At 39.9% G+C, this 21,931-nt stretch overlaps 3 protein-coding genes across 4 annotated transcripts in view; 2 read left to right on the forward strand and 1 right to left on the reverse strand.

Moving 5' to 3' along the window:
- Window positions 1-400: 400 nt before the first annotated feature.
- On the forward strand, window positions 401-3,093 carry opa3 (outer mitochondrial membrane lipid metabolism regulator OPA3). Its single transcript, XM_047391405.1, has 2 exons — window positions 401-594; window positions 2,186-3,093. The coding sequence occupies exons 1-2, from the start codon at window positions 453-455 to the stop codon at window positions 2,512-2,514; spliced, it is 471 nt and encodes a 156-aa protein (XP_047247361.1). The 5' UTR covers window positions 401-452; the 3' UTR covers window positions 2,515-3,093.
- A 2,890-nt stretch (window positions 3,094-5,983) lies between these two features.
- hnrnpul1 (heterogeneous nuclear ribonucleoprotein U-like 1) lies at window positions 5,984-18,138 on the forward strand. Of its 2 annotated transcripts, none has more exons than XM_047391371.1 (16): window positions 5,984-6,056; window positions 6,548-6,797; window positions 7,356-7,592; window positions 7,793-7,982; window positions 8,095-8,168; window positions 8,633-8,772; window positions 9,187-9,286; window positions 9,379-9,491; window positions 9,682-9,948; window positions 10,456-10,578; window positions 10,673-10,801; window positions 14,219-14,387; window positions 15,147-15,410; window positions 16,544-16,692; window positions 16,785-16,991; window positions 17,262-18,138. In XM_047391371.1, exons 2-16 carry the CDS (start codon window positions 6,587-6,589, stop codon window positions 17,376-17,378), a joined length of 2,490 nt encoding a protein of 829 aa, XP_047247327.1. In that variant the 5' UTR covers window positions 5,984-6,056; window positions 6,548-6,586; the 3' UTR covers window positions 17,379-18,138. The 2 variants fall into 2 exon arrangements, with proteins under 2 accessions (XP_047247327.1, XP_047247328.1); XM_047391372.1 differs by having other exon boundaries at window positions 7,359-7,592.
- Window positions 18,139-18,200: 62 nt separating this feature from the next.
- rasgrp4 (RAS guanyl releasing protein 4) overlaps window positions 18,201-21,931 on the reverse strand; it is a 30,656-nt gene continuing 26,925 nt past the window's right edge. The window contains exons 15-17 of the mRNA XM_047391377.1: window positions 21,752-21,883; window positions 21,452-21,654; window positions 18,201-18,982 (exon numbers count right to left, since the gene is read on the reverse strand). Of these exons, the coding sequence (XP_047247333.1) occupies window positions 18,872-18,982; window positions 21,452-21,654; window positions 21,752-21,883 (446 nt within the window). The 3' untranslated portion in view covers window positions 18,201-18,871. The remainder of the gene's footprint in view (window positions 18,983-21,451; window positions 21,655-21,751; window positions 21,884-21,931) is intronic.

The raw sequence follows: 21,931 nt of genomic DNA on the forward strand, positions 1-21,931 counted from the left end.
TTCAGTCAGAGGATTCTTCAGATCTGCTGTAAGACAGGAGATCCTTCCTGCCCACAGCCATCAGCATCTACAACGGCTCTTTGAAGAAACCTGCAGAATATGAGCTACAACAACATTTCATTTCCCTTTAGGATTAATAAAGTATTTTTGAATTGAATTGAATTAATAAATTCAATAAACCTGCAACAGTAGCCAATGTGTTATCAAGCACGTGATTTCTGATAGTTAATATTTTATTTTTTACACATTCCCGTCTCTTTCAGGGGTTAATAGTCTTATCGTTCTCCGGTCTGAAGGACAACTCCTCCCACAACGCCTAGTCGTCACTTCTAACCGGTTGATCCACCGGTAGACTGTAAAAGAAACGCACCCACTCTGACTTGACCATTTAGACGTCATCGCGTAACCCCCTACGCACTCCGCCTCACTGTGGGAGAGGTGTTTCCGCCAAGATGGTTGTCGGTGCCTTCCCCATCGCCAAGCTCCTCTACCTCGGAGTGAGGCAGATGAGCAAGCCTGTTGCGAACCGAATAAAAGCTGGGGCCCGTAGGAGCGAGTTCTTTAAAACCTACATCTGCCTGCCGCCGGCGCAGCGTGAGTAACCGAGCCAACGGCTGTTATTTGTCTGAATTTCACTGACTGTGACCCGGAGGTTTGCTACAGCAAGTAATGCTGACATAACCAATGACATTTAACTCGACGGGACGAACCATCCAATCACTTTTAAGGATTTTTCTGTTGGGCGAATAGGAGCCAAGCAAGCTTGAAAGTGGGCGGATCTTGTTTTGTCATTGAACAGACTTGCTTTGAGGACATGACAGGACTGAAGCAGTACGGAACAATTATTGAGTCGGATTTAAAATCTGAAATAAAATATGATTGATTAATGCTTCTTATTTATGCGACACATCGGATGGGCTCTCTGGTTGGTTTAATCAAAGAGCTGCTTTAACGGCTAGGAAGCCTCTCTGGATTTAAACATACTGCTGCTTGCAAAAGTATTCATAATTTTTCATATTTTGTCACGTTAAAACCACAAACTTTAATTATTTTGAACTTTTATTTTATGTGATAGACCTAAAGAAAGTCTGTAACAAATATAGAGGCATAAATATATAATTGCATGGTTTTCTACACATTTTACAGATAAAAATCTGAAAAGTGTGGTGTGCATTTGTTTATTCTGATTCTTCTAAATAAAATCCAGAAGTCACCAAATTACAGAATAGAGCTCATCTGTGTGTGATATGATTGCAATTTAAAGCTGATCTGTAAAGGGCCTCAGATGTTTGTCAGAGAACATTAGTGAACAAGCAGCCTCACAGAGACCAAAAAACACACAGAAGACAGGCCAGGGATAAAGATGTGGAGACGTTCAAAGCAGGGTTAGGTTATAAAACAATATCAAGCTTTAAATATCTCATAGAGCAATGCTCAGACCATCCTCCAAAGATGGAAAGAGTATGGCAAAGCTGCAATCCCGATGAGGCGTCCATCTAAACTGGGCAAGGAGAGCAGCTAAGAGGTCCATTGGAACTCTGGAGGAGCTGCAAAGATCCTCAAGTCAGGTGGGGCTATCTGTTGACTGTGATCCAAAGGTTTCTGTCACGGTGAATGGAGAGGGACGAACATCTGGTAATATGAGGACTTAAAGGACATTTAAAGGCCTTCAGCAGTCTGCTGACAGGACAACTTTTAGTAATGATTTCCACTAACCTTTCCTGAAAGAGTGACAAAAAGAAATCCACTATAGAAAGACAGCCATAAGAAGCCCTGTTTAAAGTTTTCCCCAAGCCATGTAGAGGACATAAGGATGTGAAAGAAGGTGCTCTGGTCAGAGGAGTGCTAGACAACAACCCTTAACATGCAGCCAGACCAAAGCATATTCATGGATCATAATCCTTTATGAGCTTACAAGACAGTACAGTAGTTTTAACAAAGTCAAACAAAGGCCTGTGACAGATTCTAACTTTATTTGGACGACTGATTTCATCATAAAAACTCAAATCCAATCATTCCGTATTTATGTTGTGAGGTGATCTCATGTTTTGGACACATACTGTTGTTGACCTTGGACAATAATCCCATCCCCACGTGACTGCTGACACATGTTCCTGTCTTAATGTGAAGCTTCGTTTCAAGAAGAATAGTCTAACTTCAGTGTCTTCGTGTTTTTTCCTCGCAGTTTATCACTGGATTGAGATGAGAACGAAGATGCGCATCATGGGCTTCAAGGGTGCCACCATCAAGCCCCTGAACGAGGAGGCTGCAGCAGAGCTGGGGGCAGAGTTGGTGGGCGAGGCGATCATTTTCTTCATCGGCGGCGGATGTATGGTGTTGGAGTACGGCAGGCAGGCTGCCAACGCTCGTCGAAAGGAGGAGGAACTGAACGAGACCATCGTGAGCCTGCAGACTCAAGTAGCAGAGTTATCACTATCGACAGAGACTCTCGGCGCTCAGCTGAGAGAGGTCAACAGGCTGCTGCTCTCCTTTCCTGGTCCCGACAAAAAGTGACTGGATGTTCCCTGTGCAGTGCAGAGTATTGTTAGCCTATGTGTGTGTGAAGGAGTAAAAGTGCACCAAATCAATAGTGATGTGTACAGCTTGATTCTACCTTACTCCAAACACTGACCCCTGCTGCAGAGCTGGGAGGAGAAGGTTGGACCTCAGTGCACTGTGGAGCTATCATTTGCTCATGTTTTGAGCAACTAATTGTAAATTGCATTGCTATGATATTCATAGTAAAATTCTATGGTTGACTTTGCATGCTTATTATAAAGATTACTTTGCATAAGGACATAGAGCACCATACTACCTTGAAGTTAATTATCTTTTGCAGCTCCTGTAAAGTTGATCCATTGGTCCTGATAGTAGAACATCATTTGGGAACTTTAATGTTTTTTGGCTTGAGTGAGTAGAATCCTACACTTTTTATGGGCTTTAAAAACACAACCAGACATATCCAGACATTATTTTTTTGATGCATCTCCTGCTATAGTTTCAAAGAGATTCTACTTGTGATCGATGGCCACTGTAATCAGTTTGTAATTGTTGCTGGAAAAGCGAAGGTGTGAAATAAAAGTGTTAATTCGTGTTAAGTCTTTTCAGCACTTTTTCAGCAAGTTACAAAACTCCTAGTATCTAATGAATGCAGCTGGATCAAGGAAAACATTTATAGTGCTACAATAAATGTCACATTTCTGCATTTTGTTGCACAGATCTTTCCATATTCTTGTGAATAACCTATTTTTCATAAATCTAAAAGGCACAATTTAAACAGGTGCACTTTATTTTTGTGAAACTTTTATATTTTACAAAATATATGTACTGTATAAAAGTAAGTTCTTTTGTTATATACACTATATTGGCAAAAGTATTTATCTACTTTTAAATGTACATGAACTTTGATGACATTCTGGTCTTAATCTATAGGCTCCAGTCTGTTGATGGACCCACTTTTGCCAGCAATAGGGAGTTTATTCTGTAAACTTCTTCAACATGTTGAGGAGTGTGTTTGGAATTACATGAGAAAACGTCGCTCTAATTCACCCCAAAGGTGTTCAAGAAGGTTGAGGACAGGACTCTGTGAAGGTGTTAATGGAAAAAAAATACTGCTCTTCATTAACAAGACGGAGGATCGGTGGTCTTCAATTAAACAGCATTCATTTAATGATTCTTGTTAATAATGAGACATATTTACATAATAAGACGTGTCCAAAAGGTATTCTTCATCTGCTGTGTCAGACAGAGAAAAACAGCCCTTTTAACGATCTTGTTGCCTTCAGTAGTGACTCCTCTGCACCTGTCAGAGACACAGGAGAGCCAACCAAGAACTAGGTCATCTGCAAAACCATGACTTTGACCAAAGGCTGTAGAGGATGTACTTTTACCAGGTTATATAACGCCACAAAACTAGAGTTCAATTAATTCAGTTGGTTTCTTGACACTGACCTAACTATAAGGCACAGAGCACACGTTTTAGTAGGGTGCAGGTCAAGGTTTTTGGAAGTCCATTCCAGACATTTATTGTAAGTCAGGCTCATCTGTTCCAAAACCAGTTTAAATTTATGTTTGGGTGTGTGGTCCTGTTGGTACACCCACCTGTGTCCAAGTCAATAATCTAGGTGTTGGAGAACTTGGAATAATCCAGATGTATTCCTCCTCCTATATTATTGCATTTAGTGAAAAAGCCCTACAGCATTATACTGCCACCACCATGCTTCACATTGAAACTTAATTCTTCCCAACATTCTTCTTGGCAGTGTGGCCAAGCAGCTCAATCTTTACCTTGCCATACCATAAAAACCTTTCACTGGAAGGTATTTGGTTTATACACGTGGACCACCGCAAATTTCAGTTGAATGTTCTGCTCAGACAAGTGGCCAAATGTCTGGGCAGAATTAACATAAGAAACTCGCAGGTTACAAAACATGATCAGTGTGCAGCTTGCTAAGGGACAATCGACCAAACATTAGTGAGGTTGCGTACATACATTTTTGGTCCGGAATGCTTTGAACCTTCGTAGATCAGAGAAAATCCACCATAAATTCAAATGGGTGCACCCATTTCTGGTTTTAGGAATGAACAATCTTTCCAAACAACTTAATTAAAGCCTAAATTATTGTAACAGATTCACACCTATGATAAGTGGATGTAAACTTCTGACTCGGGAGTATAATTTATTGACCTTAAGATAATTCTGAGCAATCATTCTACAGGTTGTCTGGATATTCTTCAGGTTTTACTTTAGTTGCCTGCTTTTCCTCTCATTAGTCCAATTCAGCTTTATTCATTTATTTAGCAATTTGAAACAACCAGCAGAGGGCCAAAATGCTGTAGTTAAAAAAAGTTAAACATAAACTTAACAGTATAAGAACAAAATAAAAACACACAATACACAAGTAAAATCCCTTTATTAAAACAATAGAAAAACAGCATCACAATTAGCTAAAACCAGCATCTAACACGGTGTCAAAGGCCAGTGAGAGAAGACTTTCAGAAGGGACTTAAAACTGACAGAGAAGATTCCTGTCTAAATTTCTAGGGCAGCTTTTTCCACAGTTTGGTCACTTTGTCTTTTTAAAATTTATACTCAGTCCTAGGTACACTCAGGGTAAACTCCCGTACTGTCAACTTTCAGATGAATATGTTCTGTTGAAGTCACCTTATATGGATACACAAATCATTAAGCACAAACAGGCCTCAAGATCTTCAGAAATAAACTATGTCAAACTGTTGAGGAATTCAACAAATAATGCATTTATAGGTGCTTTGTTAGAAAACTGTTTTTAAAGAAATTGGATATCTTTCTTTGGCCGAATCTAAGAAAAAGGCAGAATACAGCCGTCGGGTGGATAAAACATGTAGCTTTGTACCATCAAAGTAATTCCTATTGATTTATTAGCGGAAAACTTTGTGTTTTTCTTAAAATAGAACTTAAAAAGTGCAGCACAACATAAGAGGTGGTAACAGTGTCACAAAGCCACATCCCTAAGAAGCAAAATTCAGACACATGGTCTAAAACATTACAGTTTAAGACTTTGTTAAAAGATATGTGGAACACAACCCTTCAATTTTACAGAGGAAATAGCGCCCTCTATCGTCATGGCTCCCGACACGACAGCTAAAGAATTAGATTACTTGTCTAGGAAAATGAAAACATATCATCATATATATATATATCATATATATATATATCATATATTATCAAAATATCATATCAAATTTAAATTGCTACTCATCTATTTTTGTGCCAAAAAAAGAAAATGGCTTTCATTTAAAATGCAGTGTAATTAATAACTAAAATCAAATAACCTATTTTTGTTTTGTTTGGTTTCCAGTGAAAACACAAAATTGTCAAAACATATTAATTCATACATTTAGTTTTTTTATGTTTTGACAAACTAAATGAAAGAAAATATCCAAAACAGTAGTAGCAACCTGTTCCGCTATGCGCATGCGCAGATGTTTTGCCCTACAGTCTGTGACGCTGGGGGGCGGTAGCGTTTCTTTCAGACTCCTACGAGGACTTACCCGCGCAGCTCGCGTTAGAGGAGGTAGGCCTTGGTTTTATTTTTCATCCAGTTTTATTTTATAGCTGTATTACAAATAGTATATACGATGCACTGATAGCAGGGCCCGCATGAAAAGCCAGAGTAACCTACAGAAGGTTCATATTCTCCATGTTTAAGGCATTTGTTTTGCGGAGTTTAAGCTAATGCTAGCCTGAGAAGGTTGCCGTCTTTAGCCATACACTGGCGGTTTGAAGTATGGATGTACCATAGAAACATTCTAGTTAGTGTTTTTACTTGAAGACGGATATTTACTGACAGCCCTTTTGTAAATTTGTGCCTTGGCGTTTTTACGCACGTAGTGTTGTGTCATTTGTGTAGTGTTGCTGCAGCGCTGCTAACTAGCCTAGCCACACTATTACGTATCCTGTTCGGCTGAGAAACCGCGTAGAACGGATCAGTTTGAAAGTCAGAAGCACTGGTGTAAACTGTGGCCAACCGTTATGTGTGTTTTTTCCCTTGTTTTTGCTATTTAGGAAAGACGACAAACTTGAGAGTTAACGTACGGGGCAACAATGAGTTTAGACGTGAAAAAACTGAAAGTGAATGAGTTAAAGGAGGAGCTCCAGCGCCGCGGCCTCGACACCAGAGGCCTGAAGGCGGACCTGATGGAGAGGCTGAAAGCCGCTCTGGAGGCTGATGCTGAGGAGGATAGCTCGGAGCAAACAGGGCAGGAGGAATATGGCGAAGAAACTCAAGAGGAAGAGGATGCTAAGGAGCAACAAGGTAGAGTCCTGCATTTTACCGTCATGGATACTGTACATTACTTTCAGTATATACATCCAGCTTTAGGAGTAAATGGTAAAAACGTGACTCATTTTTTGTTTTGTTTTTTAAATTAGTCTTATGACTATGACATTCTTCAAATTTAAACCCTTAACTTTTTTGGATTTTCCAAATGTCTTATCAAATCGGATTCATGGTTTGTGTTCTGGTTTAATTCAGTACTATCATATATTTGTTGTTTTGTGTGTTTTTAATGATTTTTTAAATTGATTTTTTGACCTACTGTGTTTTGGAGTGACGTGCAGTTTGAAAATCATTTATCTATAAAATGGTCAAAATTGCCACATTTTGTTAAATAGTCAGCAAGTGTGCCGATGTGTTAGCTGGTGAATCTAATAGTTTTCAACATTTAAATGTACTTTCTTGTACATAGTAATTGTGTAGTACATCTGCAGTGTTTTGTAGAAAGTCTCCAGCCATTGGATTGTGTTTATAATCTCCCCATTTTTGCAGGCTAGAATGAGTATGAATAATTTACTATGTCTTCTTGATTACTAGCAGATCAAGACTATGGAGGTGGTGATGATGATGATGATGATGGTGGTGAAGGTGATAACCCTCAAGAGGAAGATGAGGGCAGAGATTCAGGTGGCTTCTACGAGGAAGAGGAGGCAGAAGCCGAGCAGTATGAAAGTCGGCAAACTTCAGATTCTGGACACGGCGATATGCACAGATCAAGCTTGATGTCCGAGGAGGAGAGCAAGCTGGAGACGAAGATTGAGGAGAACACAAATGGTTGTTATCAAATTTCCTTATTGTCATAAAAAGTTTGGTTCTGCTACCACAGCACCACAATTAATTCAAAGAAGATTTGAATGTGTACATGTTTCTTGGCCATTATTTACTGAATTATTACAAGCCCAATATTGTATTTAAAAAAAAAAAAGTGCTTGGACCCCACATAATGGTTCTTGCATCTACTCACTTTCTTTCAGAAATTAAAACCGAAATCAAAACAGAAGACGAGGTTGAGCCAGTTGAAGACAGACGAGAAGGGGCTCAGGGGACAGAACAGCAAGACCAGGATGAAATCAAAGTGGAAGAGAACAAGGGTGGAAACAGCCGAAAGAGACCACACGAGGAGAACAGGGGCTACAGCTACTATGAGCACCGTGAGGAGAAGAGGTAAGAAAGTAATACAATTAATATTTTTAGGTTTTCAAATAAAAAAACAGGAAGAGAAATATGTCTTTATTTTCAAGGCTCCTTATCTTAAACTTGTGCACTTTTCGTGCAGATCTCGGACACCACAACCTCCTGCTGAAGACGAAGAGGAGAACGTAGATGACTCCATAGTCACAATTGATACATGTAGGTTTTACTACTTTGTTATGCATGAAGCCCAAACCTTTATTGTGGGTGTTTATTTGTTTCTTTTAACAATTTTAAATGACAATGCTCTGACATTGTGTTCTGGTAATCACATGAAGGTGCTGCTCGTTTCCTCCTTCACTATTTTGTACTTTTTTCAGTTTTGTTGTTTTGTTCCCATTTTAAGGCACAAATTGTGCCGCCTTCCACTGAATGTTTTTTTTTACTAATTGCTTTAACCGGCCTTTTGGGGACAATTTCTATGATCTACTCTTAGTCCATTTAGAGAAGTATGTTTTTAATTACAGTGTTTAAATAGTAAAGCTAATAATGTGTTGTTTTGTTTTTCAAAGAATGTCAAATAACTGTTTTGTTAAAAGTACCATTTACCAAATACTGGGACTCATTTCGTAAGCTAAATTTGTTGGCAGAATCCATTTAAAACTCGTCTTTTTTTTCCTCAGACAACTGTGATCTGCACTTCAAAGTGTCCAGGGATCGGTACAATGGTTATCCACTGACCATTGAGGGCTTTGCTTACCTGTGGGCTGGAGCTCGAGCAACTCATGGTGTCACTCAGGGACGTGTTTGTTATGAGATGAAGGTAAACTAAACTACAGGGAAGAAGTGTCTTTCATTGTCTGTGTGTGGACAAGGATGCAACTTAATATATTGTGTGTTCATATGTCTTAAACATTAGAGGGGGTGGGTTCTGTTAAAATGCCATTCAGTTCCTTAAACATCAAATTACATCGGATTTTTCACACAGAGTTTTATAGACTATTTCATATATGTTTAGCATGAGTTTCATCACAGCAGATGAGTCTACAACTATGCATAGTATACGTAAACTGTACCGATGGTCCTGCTGGAACTTTATCAAATTGGATTTAAAACACATTGGTTGATCTTTGGTATAGGCTTAAATGATTTCCATGATTACGGTTTTTTCATTATCCATATTACAACCGTTGTTATTACAGCAGTTTTATGTGTCATTTTGTTGCGTTTTCTCCAGATTAATGAGGAAATTCCTGTGAAGCACCTTCCCAGCAGTGAGCCTGACCCCCACGTGGTCAGGATTGGGTGGTCCCTCAACAACTGTAGCACTCAGCTCGGTGAGAAAAGCAACAGTGAACATGGTGTTTGACACAAATGTGTTTCTGTGATGGCCCTGAATAGAAAAACATGTCGTCGTTCCTTCATGTAGGCGAGGAGCCGTTTTCTTTTGGATATGGAGGGACAGGGAAAAAATCCAGTGACTGCAAGTTTGCAGACTACGGCGAGAAGTTTGGTGAAAACGACGTCATCGGCTGCTACATTGTAAGTAAAACGTTTGAGCAAGAACCTTCGAATTATCTGGTGTCACTGCCTCATTCTTTATAGCAAGTGTTGTAAGCTGAATTACTGATTGTTGTTGTAGATCATTGTTACAGTCAATTGTCCTAATAACCCATCTCTGTTAATAAGAATAGCTATCTATGTTTAATTTCCCCATTACCTTTGCTCATAGGACTTCGAAAGCAGCAATGAGGTTGAGATGGGCTTCTCCAAGAACGGAGTGAATCTGGGCGTGGCTTTCCGGACAACCAAAGAGGCGCTGGCAGGACGCGCCCTCTTCCCCCACGTGCTGGTGAAAAACTGCGCTGTTGAGTTCAACTTTGGGCAGAAGCGGGAGCCCTACTTCCCCCAGCAAGAAGGATACACCTTCCTCCACGATCGTCCCATGGAGGAGAAAATCAGAGGCACAAAGGGACCTGCCAACAAATCTGAATGCGAGGTACGGGATTGTTAACATGGCATCAGTCGGATACACACGTCAGTTAAATCCTTATAGAAAAGATGGTGATGGGGACACAGAAAACTTGGATTTTTAGTAAACATGGTATGAGCCCAACATATTTGGGTCGAGTATCATTTTATTCCAACTATAAATATACTAATATGTTGTAATAAATGTGTGGTTTTCTTTGATTAATAAAATCAGTTGTAGCATAATGCCTTATGGTGGTTTTTAATAATAAACGTTTTTTGGCAGGTTTCGGCTATTAAACTAACAAAACAATGGCTCTATAGAAAATGTAATATGAATACAACCAGGCATGAACAATGTGATTAAAGAAAGTGGTAGAAACAAAATTCTAACGCATATTACTAGATAAAGTTATCTGAGGTGTTTTTTTCTCTTAAAAATGATTTAAATGTCGGCCATTAAATAAGACAGTCTTCTGGAACTGATGATTTGTAAAGAAACACAGTATCAACGTTTATTTTCTTTTTGTTTCAGATTTTGATGATGGTTGGTCTGCCTGCCTGTGGGAAAACCACATGGGCCATAAAGCACGCTGCAGAAAATCCAGATAAAAAGTACAACATCCTGGGCACAAACGCCATCATGGACAAGATGAAGGTCTGTTTTGACACAAGCCCGAAAAAAATCTCAGAACCTTTACGTGCGTCTTTCTCTTCTTTAATCAGTCTGGATTTTTGTCGGTTTGCTGCAGATGATGGGCCTCCGTCGTCAGAGAAACTACGCGGGGCGCTGGGATGTCCTCATCCAGCAGGCCACCCAGTGTCTGAACAGGCTGATCGAGATCGCCGCTCGCAAGAGACGCAACTACATCCTGGATCAGGTACTGCTCCTCCACCTACACCCGGTTCTGATACTCACCACAGTGAGTCAATGTGCCCTGATGATCACTTTCTCTCTAATGGATTATTTATTTATCTTTCAGGGGGTCTCTGTGTATTATAGAGTAGAAGAAGCATTGATCACCCTGTTGTCACTTGTCATGTAACAGAAAATGATTAATGGCTTTCATAAGCGATAGAATGTCATGTTTTTGCTCCTTCAGTATATTTGCACTTTGCTATCTATTTTCATGTCATATTACAGTATTGTTTGTCTTGTGAAAAATGTACAAGTAAACCATGACTTTGTAAAGATGTTGAGAAACAAGTAAGCTCTGACTGGTGAGTAAGAAAAACACCTTCTGTTGCTAATTTAATAAGCCAGAGTTGATCCCTGTTTTAAAAGCTACTTTTAATTGAGAAAGATGGAGCTTTTGAGTGTGTTTTTTAATTTATTTAAATTAATTGACCCTGAAGGTAAGTAGTGACTAACAGCATTTAGATTTTCAGGTCCTTGTGCTCAACCAATGTGTAAAGGTAAGTGGGTCTAGTGGCTCTGGCTTTTCTGTGGAAACTGTGAGTATGTGAAGGTAAGTTTTATATGTTTGTCGTTGTCTGGAATTGGACTAGAGCTCGTATGAAGAAAAAGATGAGTGAAGGTAAGAGAGGGGGACCCATCAGAGTAGTTAAGCCTTTCAATTAGCGCTCTTCTGTAGATTATTCGGTATTTTCATTGCAAATTGGTTCTTTGATGAAGGATTTTCCTTATATTGAACCATTTTAGTCCTCTTTTACCAGCATATTGGTGCTTTGAACCATTGATTAGTTTTTATATTTCTTTAGATTAAAGAGCCTTAAAGGAAGTAAACGAGTTCCTTCTTATCTGAACGTTTAGTGGAATAATTTCCCAGTTTAGATCAATTAAACATAGTATAGTCGATTATCAATAATTATATATTCACTCTTCTGATGAAATATTACCTTACATCCTGATCTGCTGTATAATTTGTACATAAATACAACTTTTTTTGATACATGGTAACAATTTGAATTTAACTGCATGTATATTTGGAAGTAACGCTCTCTTAGAGGTGATGGACTAGATCTGAATCATTATGCGCCACGTTCTAGATAATGACCAACAAATTTGTGAACATGCATGCTGCTTAATGAAATCCAAAAGCACACATGGATAACTAACATGAATAACGTGTTATAGCTGGGAACAGGAACAGATGGAGGCTCAACAAGTCATTGTTGAAGATGAGGCTGATTATGATCCAAATCAGGACGAATGCTGTGATCACTATTATTTATTAAATGCATACACTGAACATACTCCTGGCAACCATTTTTAAATTAAGCCAGGGATCAATAACAGCCTTTTAACTCGTGCTGCTGTTCTGAGTCGTAAGTTTCTTCAGTATTAAAACATGAAGTAACCATCTGTGCTCATTGCTGTTGGTTCTGTCTTTTTACTGGCATTCTGGTTCTGGTTAGCCAGATAAAAGACCAGAATGAGCTTGCTTACATATTTCAGCGTTGGGCGTATAGCGAGGGTTCGTAGCGTGAGGTCGTGGTTTTAAAGTGTCACGAATGTTAACATCCAAAAAAAAAGTCTGTCTTGTGTTTTATTATATGCTTTTAACTTGACTTCCTTTGCTGAGAAAAGCATTAAATATAACCCAACTCTCCTTTTTAAATCTTTTTGGGTGCAGGAGAGAGTTTTGTATTGTCAGAATGCTGACTGAAGTGTTTTGACCTAATCAAGGCTGCATTTGCTCAACTCTTGTTTAAAATCTAAGGTACCTTTATGGCTCTAACCTGAGCTGGATGATTTTACACTAAGTGGAGATTCTTTAAAATACGTTTTGAGATTTATGCAACACTTATTCTGTTCTGTGAACTCTAAAAGAGCATTTGCGGTGCTTTTTTGGAGGGTCTTTAGGACCACCTTGTACCTAGACAAATGTGAAAGCTACAACATATGGACTTGTCAAACCTGGATAAGCAGTGAGTAATATCACTGTGGTAGATTTTATTATTATTATTTCAGAGCATAAAGATTTAGACACTTTCTACAGGCCAAGAATAAAGTCAGTCGCTGCTTTTAGCCTTCGTATTAATGTACCGAGAGTTAACCTGACAGCTGTTTAGTTTTTTTTTTAGAAAGCTGAGCCTGTAAGTGTTTCGATGTATCATTAAATCTTCCCGAGTTTTCATTATTACACAAACTGTTCAGAAATCCTCTCTAGACTAAATGCCTTGTTTTCCCTCTTAGAGATCTGTTTTTATGTAGGGAAACTGTGATTGAAATCTCACTCATAACCTGGACCAATAGCAGATTCTTTAAAACGATATGAGAAAATAACTGGTTCTCAGTTTGTCATCAGAACACTGTCTGGTTTTAAGATAATATGTTCTGTGTTCAGAAACTTTCTTTATGCATACTAGATATTGTCAGCAATTAAGCTATTTGAGTACTAAGGTAAAGCACCCTGCAGACCTGATTCCTTACTGCGCATTAACAGTTGTAGTACAGCTTGTATGTTTGCATGTTAGTTTGCTAAAAAGGTCCCAGTGGTGCGTTTTCATTTAGCACTTCGATGCAGCCAATAATTAGTTTAGTCCTAAATTATGTGATTACAGGTTTACCCAGAAATCAAAAACATAAATGCTTCTTGGTTTGAAATGTTATACTGAGGAGCATTTTTAATGCCATGTCTTCTCATGCTGTTTTAACATTTGGAATACGAAGTAGACTGCTATAAAAAGGTTTTCATGTTAATTTAGCTTTTCTCCTCATTTTGTTATATTGATCAAGCAGAATACACTTTTGTGACCAGCTGCATTTTCTGGTCTTCTTTTGATGCCTTCAACTATAAGAAGCTGATTGAGGGTTGATTAAATCTTCAGCGTATCACAGCAGCTTTGTAGGAACGTTTTGGGCTCTAAAATCCCTCTGCCTTATAGTGCAGTGAGCCAGAATGGACACCAGCTGCATGAGCAGTTAACACAGTGATGACGCTTTTAAGTAACAGACTGCCTCTGCATGTTGATCACTTACCTGCTCAATATATAATACAATATATAATATATGTGCTCTCAATCGTCGATAAGATAGCTGTGCATCTTATTATTTTATTGGACCAATCAAGCAGGCTGTGGAGTCTAGTGTAAGTGGATTTTAGGGTCCCCTCTGGTAACTAACATTGAGTGGTCACTGGGTCCTGGGATGCTCCAGCTTCAAGGTGAGTCTGTGGAGTGATGAGAGGCCTGAAAAAAAACCGTAGACTGACACCGAAGCAAAAACCTCTCTCACTTGATTATTGCAGGGTTCCAGCTTCCTTCCAGTGGAAAGCCTTTACAAGTAAACAATAACAAACAAGCTTCTACTTCTTTCTTGTCACCATTGCTAGACAAATGTATATGGATCAGCAAGGAGACGAAAAATGCGTCCTTTTGAAGGTTTTCAACGCAAGGCTATTGTAATTTGTCCCACGGACGAGGATTTTAAAGAACGAACATTAAAGCAAACCAATGAGCAGGGGAAGGATGTGCCCGATCATGCAGTGTTAGAAATGAAAGGTAGGAATGCTGTGGAAACAAATTAAACAAAAAACAAAACGATCTACTTTTTACTTTTTTCTATGTGTTGTCTCTAAAATCAAACTTGGAAGATGTCCCCCCCCCCCCCCCCCCCCTACCCACCATAGCCTTTGGCCAGATATCAGAGCTGGACTTTTTTATTTTTATAACAGTTTACATAAAATTCGATTCCTATTTTTGCCCTTTTTCTACCACTTTTCATTCAGATTCTAACACACTGCAAACTGAGACGTGTGCCCGTTCAGGTCACATTGGAGAATAAAATTATGCTATTGGCTTCCATGAAAAGGACATTTCCTTAGTGCCAATCAGTAGTCGTATTTTCAGATATGGGAGTGAGTTTAAATAACCGTTCCAGGAGCTGTGCTTGGTTTGCGGTGCTGTTTCCTCTTCACAACTTTTTAGTTGTCCTTTTTGTTCCTGCCCCATCTCTTCTGATGTCCCCTTCCTCTCTGTCTGTTAAAACAAATGTTTCCTCCATGTCCTCCTGGGGGTGATGTTTGTTCCCTTTACCTCGCCATCTGCTTTCATTATCTTCTCTGAATTTCTCTAATTTACATTGCCTCTGTATTGTACTAATTATTTTTCATTTTTGTCTTCCGGTGGTGTGGCTGCTCTGGTCTTCACTACACTCCCCCCCTTTCCCTCTCTTTCTCCCTGTTTCTACCTTTCCATCCATCTCTTCTCGGATGGGTGGTGTCCTCCTACTCCTGCGGTCGTCTCTCGTCGCTCCACAAGCCAACTTTACCCTCCCTGAACCCAGCGACTTCCTGGAGGACGTGGCATTTGTCGAGCTCCATCGTGAAGAGGCTGAAAAGCTGGTGAAGCAGTACAACGAGGAGGGCCGCAAGGCCGGCCCACCCCCTGAGAAGCGCTTTGACAACAGGCAGGGCGGGTTTCGCGGCCGCAGCAGTGGCAACTATCAGCGCTATGATAACCGTGATGGGTTCCGCGGTGGCTACCAGAACCGTAGCGGAGATGGAGGCAGCGGGTACAGAGGAGGTGAGAAACTCCTGTGTTTAATCCCTCATCTTTTAAAATCTTGCCATTTCTTCAGCAACTGTTGCCGCTAAGAAATTACACTATTTTTTTTTGATTATTGTCTTTAAGTTTTGTCATATTTCAATAATTAGCCAAGAGAAAAGTGTTCTAATAAAAGCCGAGGGCATTTTTTATCTGCAAAGAGCGTGATACTGAAACATGGACTCACATTAACCACGTGCTTCTCAGCTCGGTGTACAACAGCTGATTTAACACCGGCATCATTCACAAACACGCACGACTCTGAGAAATGTAGTTTATTTCCTACTGCAGTGATCAGATCGCACCTAGAACCCGGCTGATATGGACCCACTGAATTTAGTAGAGTTTAGGAGTTTTATTCTCTCATTTCAGCCGGTTTGTGTGATATATAATATATAATTCAGTCCTTTATTTTCAAAATATGTTTATCTGAGAGAAGCTGATCGTTGTCTGGCTGGGATTATGTTTTAAGGAATGACCGTCAACAAAACTCACTGGTGTTCTCTTATGTACGTCTGTCTCAAAATCTCAATAAAAAAATGTGACTGCTGTTATAATATTACCGTAATTGATTCTATATTTTAGCAGCAGTTGCTGTTATTCCTGTTGTCCTGCTACAGTTAGACAACTCTCTCTGCTACCTTTATTGTTCCATCGTTCTTGGAAGACGCTGTGCTACGCTCCTCGTTCTAATTTCAAGCACCCATTTTTCTCCAGATTTAAGTTTTCGCTAGTTTTATTGTCCTGTTACTGTAACGGACTTTATTATTGTAAAAATGGATTTCCTAGATGACCTCCTAACCAACTGATCCCTATGGAACAAAAAAGGTTGGGAATAAAAGGAGAAACCACTAGACAGGCCGGGTTTAATACGGTGCTAAAACCATTACAAAGATGGCAACGTTGGTCTATGTTTTTAAAAAACATTCATATTTTACTCCTCAGTTACCTCACAAACACTGTTTGTGTTTTATTTTTTAAATTGCCACAAAGGTCCAAAGAATCTGAATTCTTTGTCATCCTGCGTTTGAAGCCGAGTAAGGTTTTGTATTTTATTCCCTAAAGGGATTAAGATTTTCTTTCTTTCTGCAACCTGCTTTTTTGCTGTACAGGTTACAGTCGCGGCAGCTACAACCAGAACCGATGGGGTAACAACTACCGTGACGGAGGCTCAGATGCACGCGGCAGCTACAACCGCTCCCAGCAGTCAGGGGGAAACTACAATCGCCCGGCCTCCTACAACAAAGGAGGATACAGCCAGGTAGTTAAAGCTCCCTTCATCTAGAATATTTAAATTTGGCCATTAATGGATTCAGAGATGTTTTAAACGTTGTTTTACCTTTTAATCACCAGGGTTACAGCCAGAGCTACAATCCGGGGTACAACCAGGGCAGCTACAACCAGAACTACTACAGCGGCTACAGTCAGTACCCTGGATACAGCCAGAGCTACAGCCAGACGCCTGCAACAGTACAGACGTACAACCACCACCAGCAGCCCCCGGCGCAGCAACCACCAGCGCAGCAACAGCAGCAGAGCTACAACCAGCAATATCAGCAGGTAATTCATGAGTGTCGTCCCTTTAAACATCAGGTCAGGGCGAGTTCCTGTTGGCCTGAAATCCCATAAGATGTGGCAGGGCTGAACCCAACAGTTATGGTAGTCTGACGATGTTTTTTACCCTTAAGTGAAAAAGTTCCATTAAAATACAAGAGTCAAGATTTTTCAGCCTCCATAGCGCTGCTTCCATGGTGTTTTCCTCTTTTGTTTAAATGTTTCCCCCCTTGATGGAGGCAAAATATAATTTCTTTCCTTCCTCCTGTCTTTCAGTATGCTCAGCAGTGGCAGCAATACTACCAAAACCAGAACCAGTGGAACCAGTACTATAGCCAGTATGGTGGCTATCCTGGACAGGGCAGCCAAGGCTCCTCTTCTGGTTCCCAGTAGCTTTCTCCTGCACCAGTTCCTGCATCTGCCAGTCTCCCCCAACACCTCTGACCTCTGCCGTTGATTCTTTTTTGTTTTTTTGTATAGTTTCTCTTCAAGTCACCAACTATGAATCCTGTCTGTTTTAACACTCTAGCCTCCGTTTCTCACACAGGTTGTTATACAGTTGGATGTCTGATTGTTTTTTACTGAGCCGAGTCTTTAAGCATTGAACGTGAGGTTGTAGATGATAGCTTATTCTAAACATGTAATGAATGTTAATGATTATACATCAGATGTGGATGTCTGACTTCCACATTTCCCTCAGTTTCAAGAGGTGACCGTGTATATTTATAGGCTACGAAGTGAAAAGACGACAGGAAGAGAGCAGTAAGGCCCGACTAAGCTTAACAGAGAACAAAATGCATGCTTTTTACCTTCATGACGCTTCCCGCTGTCTTGCTCTTTACTTTTCAGTTACCGAGTGAGCATCTTTTATTTACCGCAATAGAAACCGAACATTATGGAGCTTTTTTATAGGTGTTGGTACTGTAGTATTTAATCTGACCTTTGATTATGAGTAATCCTTTGCTGCTTGTGTAGTTGTATTTGCATTTTTTTTAAATTTCCATCCCTTTTTTTGATTGATGTTCATTGAGTCCTGTAGTTCCAGACGTTTTTTTTTTTTCTACCTTTAAAAACAAAAAAAAAGAAAATCAGATTTTTGACCGGTTACGCCAACTGTCTTGTCTTTATACAATAAACACAGTTGTAAACACCTGCCAATGTGTGGAAAACGCCTTTCTGTTCCCTCCTTTGTCAAGTAAAATCAAACACAACACATGATTTCTAACTGTATTTGTATTCTTCTCGTTTGTTTTGACTAAAACCGACGTGGGACAAAAGAAGGAAGATGACAATAGTTAGACCATGTGCATTGTTCCAGCGCAGTCCTGCTGAACCGTAAATGAACGAACTTTCAGGGCAGGAAATAAACATTTTGTTCGCATGTTGCTTCAAAACAACCTTTGTTCAAAGTTTTTATGGAAGTCACAGATCTAGGTTTGTAAAAGTCCAATCTTAGTTTCCATGAGGTTTTCATCCAATCCAACCCCAAAAAAGTCACACGTTTAACTAATCAGATGTCAAATAGCTGCCAAAGTTCAACTAAACATTTGATTTTGGTGCTTAGTGTTAATTTCCTACCCTGCTTTTTTGTATTAAGCTCAAGAAATATCTGTAGGTCTTCAGAAATTCTGTAAGAATCTTAGCACCAGAAATGCAAGGCACCTGTTCAAATAAAACAAGGTTTTCATAAATTACACAGGAAAAGAAAAGAGTCAATGCCTGAAACCTCAGAGTCAAACTAGCAAGAACATCACAACTATGAAGTCCATTTACAGCTGCTGCTATTCCACAGCCAAGAGTCTGATCAGCTCAACGGCGCTGAGACGCAGCTTCGACACAAATGTGGCGGCGCCGGCTGGGATAGGTCCGAGCAAGAAGCGGAGCCTTCAGTCCGGCTCTCGGCTTTTGTCTTTGTGCAGATGCAGCTCGTCCAGTTTGTCCTGCAGGAAGGAAACCGGCATGGAGCAGCCTCTGCTTCGATGTGGCAGCGTCATGGCCTGGAATGTCAAACAAATTTATAAGCAGGAGCTGTTTTTGTTATCCTTTTTACACCTGAGACTTAAAACCTGTGAATTCAGCCACAAGACAGGAAACAACTGAGTCTGTGGGTTATCATGAATTAACTGCTGAATGAATGACAAAACCCATCACTTTTCTGGTCATTAAAATGTAAAACAGTTACCCTTTAAAGATAAAACAACCTAAATTATGTTTTCAGTTTTATTCATGTCTGAATTATAAAAAAGCATTTTACGTTCACAGAACATTTTTAGCAGGTGCTTGGATTGTTTCCCACTTCAAGAAGATGCTCCTGTACAAAAATACCCATCTCAAACTGCAAAAAGAATTGAGATGTTTTAAAGATGAATTGAGAATTTTTTTTAATACCTATTAAGACTTAAAATGGGAGAAATCTGATTTTAAGTCTTAAAAGGTATAAACAATTTATTTTTCCAATTTGCACTGCTAATTAAGCGAGGCAAAATAAAGCTAAAGGATGCAAAAACGTTTATTTCCAGACATTCTGAAAAATAAAGTTACTTCTAAAACTAAAGGAATATCCTACTTTATATGTTTATTTAAAAAAGTGAACATATTTTCTTTTTTAGGTCACATTCTGAGATACTTTTTGATCCTAAATACATTTAAATATTTGCTAAATTAAGGCAAACTATATTCATATAATCAGCCTTTTTCAGTTTTACGTGATAATAAAAATGATCTGGTGTTTACCAGCTTTAAAAGCTGTGTTCCAAACCAGTTCAAAAATGTTATTTTGCTCAGCTCTATTGAGGCCCCAACACATTTTTCTAATCAGACTGAGGTCTGGCCTTTGACTGGGCCATTGCAACAGATTAACTTTGTGTTTGTTGTTGTTCAGCCATTCTGTTGTGGAGTAGCTCCATCAACTTGTTGATGCCCCTACCACAGCTGTCGAACAGATGGTCTCACATGTGACTCCACAATACTTTGGCTTGCAGAGGAGTTCATGATCGGCCTAGTTAATGCAAGGTTCTGTGGCTGCAAAACAAGCCCAAATTGTCACCCTGCCACTACAATACTAGGAAGTTGGTTTAAGGTGTTTGTGCTGATATGCTGAGGTAATTTGAGGTGAAACATGGCACTATGCATCATGGATCTCTACTTCAGTCCAAAAGACACTGTTCCAGAAGTGTTGTGGTTCACTGAGATGCAAACCTAAGTAGTGCTGCCATATTTTTGGGAAGAGAGGCTTTCCAAACACCCTGTGATTGGAAAGGATGTTCAACATGCTAAATGAGGCCTGTAGAGTCTGAGATGGAGCTCTTGGGTTTTTAGTAAAGTCTCTTAGCATTGCATAGCCTGATGTTGGGGTGAATTCTCTGGAGTATCCAATCCTTAGGAAGATTGACGCCTGTCTTACATCTTCTCTATTTATGGGTAATCTCTTTCTCAGTAGAATAAAGAACTTCAAATGTTCTTTGTTTTCATGAATCTTGCAGCACTTTGATGAAACATTTGACTTTGACTCCTTAGTCCTTAGAAACATTTTCCTGCTATCTATCCCATGTGTAGTTTAACTATACATTTACAGTAAATGTTTGCATTTTTGGCTCCGTGACAGACTTTGGTTATTTTTTATTGTCTTGTGTGTTTCCGTGAAGGGCTGGTGACCTGTCCAGAGCTGTTTGTGCTTTGGTTCATAAAATAACCGTGAAATCACCTGACAAAACTAGAAATTTAAGTCTGAAAATGATTTGGATTTGAAGTGATAAGAATTGAGGAAGCCTGCATATTTGCCAAGTTGCTTTCATCACTTGGGTTTGGGCATAAAAGTTCAAGACAAAAGGCTGTTTTCGGCAGATCCATCCCGTCTATATCAATAACTGTTTGAATCATTGACCTCTAGGGGGCACTACTACTACAATCACAGACACAAAAGCTTTTATACTGTTAAACATGGCTGCATAGTGGCACAGTTGGTAGCTCCATTGCCTTGTACCAAGAAGATCATGGTATTTACTCCTGGCTGGGGATCTTTCTGCATGGACTGTGCATTTTCTCCCTGTGCATGTGTGAGTTATCTCCAGGTACTCTGGCTTCCTCTCACAGCTCAAAAACATTACTTTTAGGTTAATTGGTCTCTCTAAATTGTCCTTAGATATGAATGGGTGTGTGCATGGTTGTTTGTCCTGTGTGTCTCTGCGAGGGACTGGCAACCTCTCCAGGGTGGACCCTGGTTTTTACCCATAGACCACTGGATTTAGGCACCAGCTCCCCCTTGACCATGTATGGAAGAAGCGGGTATAAAAAATAGATGGATGGACTGTTCAACTTTCAAAAAATATGTTAAATGGTATCATGTGCAATGATCATTAACCCTACAAGTGCAAGTAGCACCTTCACTCATCTACCTGAAGTTAGTCTGAAAATCCCTTCCTTCTGTCAGAGTGTTTAATTTTGCAAAGACTCCCATCATTTCTCACCCTTCTGTCTGGAGACGGATGTCCGACACAGTTGATGTGGTTTCCCCTCCTGTCCCTCCTCTCAGGCGTCCACACTCCAGGATCGGTCTGAGTGGAGCGATCTGACAACGTGGAATCCCCCGTGTTGTTCGTCCAATCCGACATTACCCTGTTTTGTTCAGACTCGTTGCTTTGGGGGAAAACAAAGGCCTCTTCCTCTGAACCTGGCAGATAGAATCACACATGAGATTACATGAGATAATTTACACGGAGGTGTGTGTGAACTCTTCGGTCTGTGTATCTTGTGGAGAAAGTACACACTCCAGCTGTTGCCCTTGGTTCTTGAGTCAGGTGCAGGGGTGCATGGACATGACCCAGTTGTGTTTTTGTGTTTCTTCTGGCACCCCACTCTCACAAGATCCTTGCAGTGTCGGTGGCAATTTATCCCACAGTCTGAGAGCGACAGAGACACAAAAATGATCAAAATGGAACACGGCCTCT

Source organism: Girardinichthys multiradiatus, chromosome 18, assembly GCF_021462225.1.
Source record: "Girardinichthys multiradiatus isolate DD_20200921_A chromosome 18, DD_fGirMul_XY1, whole genome shotgun sequence".
Classification (NCBI taxonomy): domain Eukaryota; kingdom Metazoa; phylum Chordata; class Actinopteri; order Cyprinodontiformes; family Goodeidae; genus Girardinichthys; species Girardinichthys multiradiatus.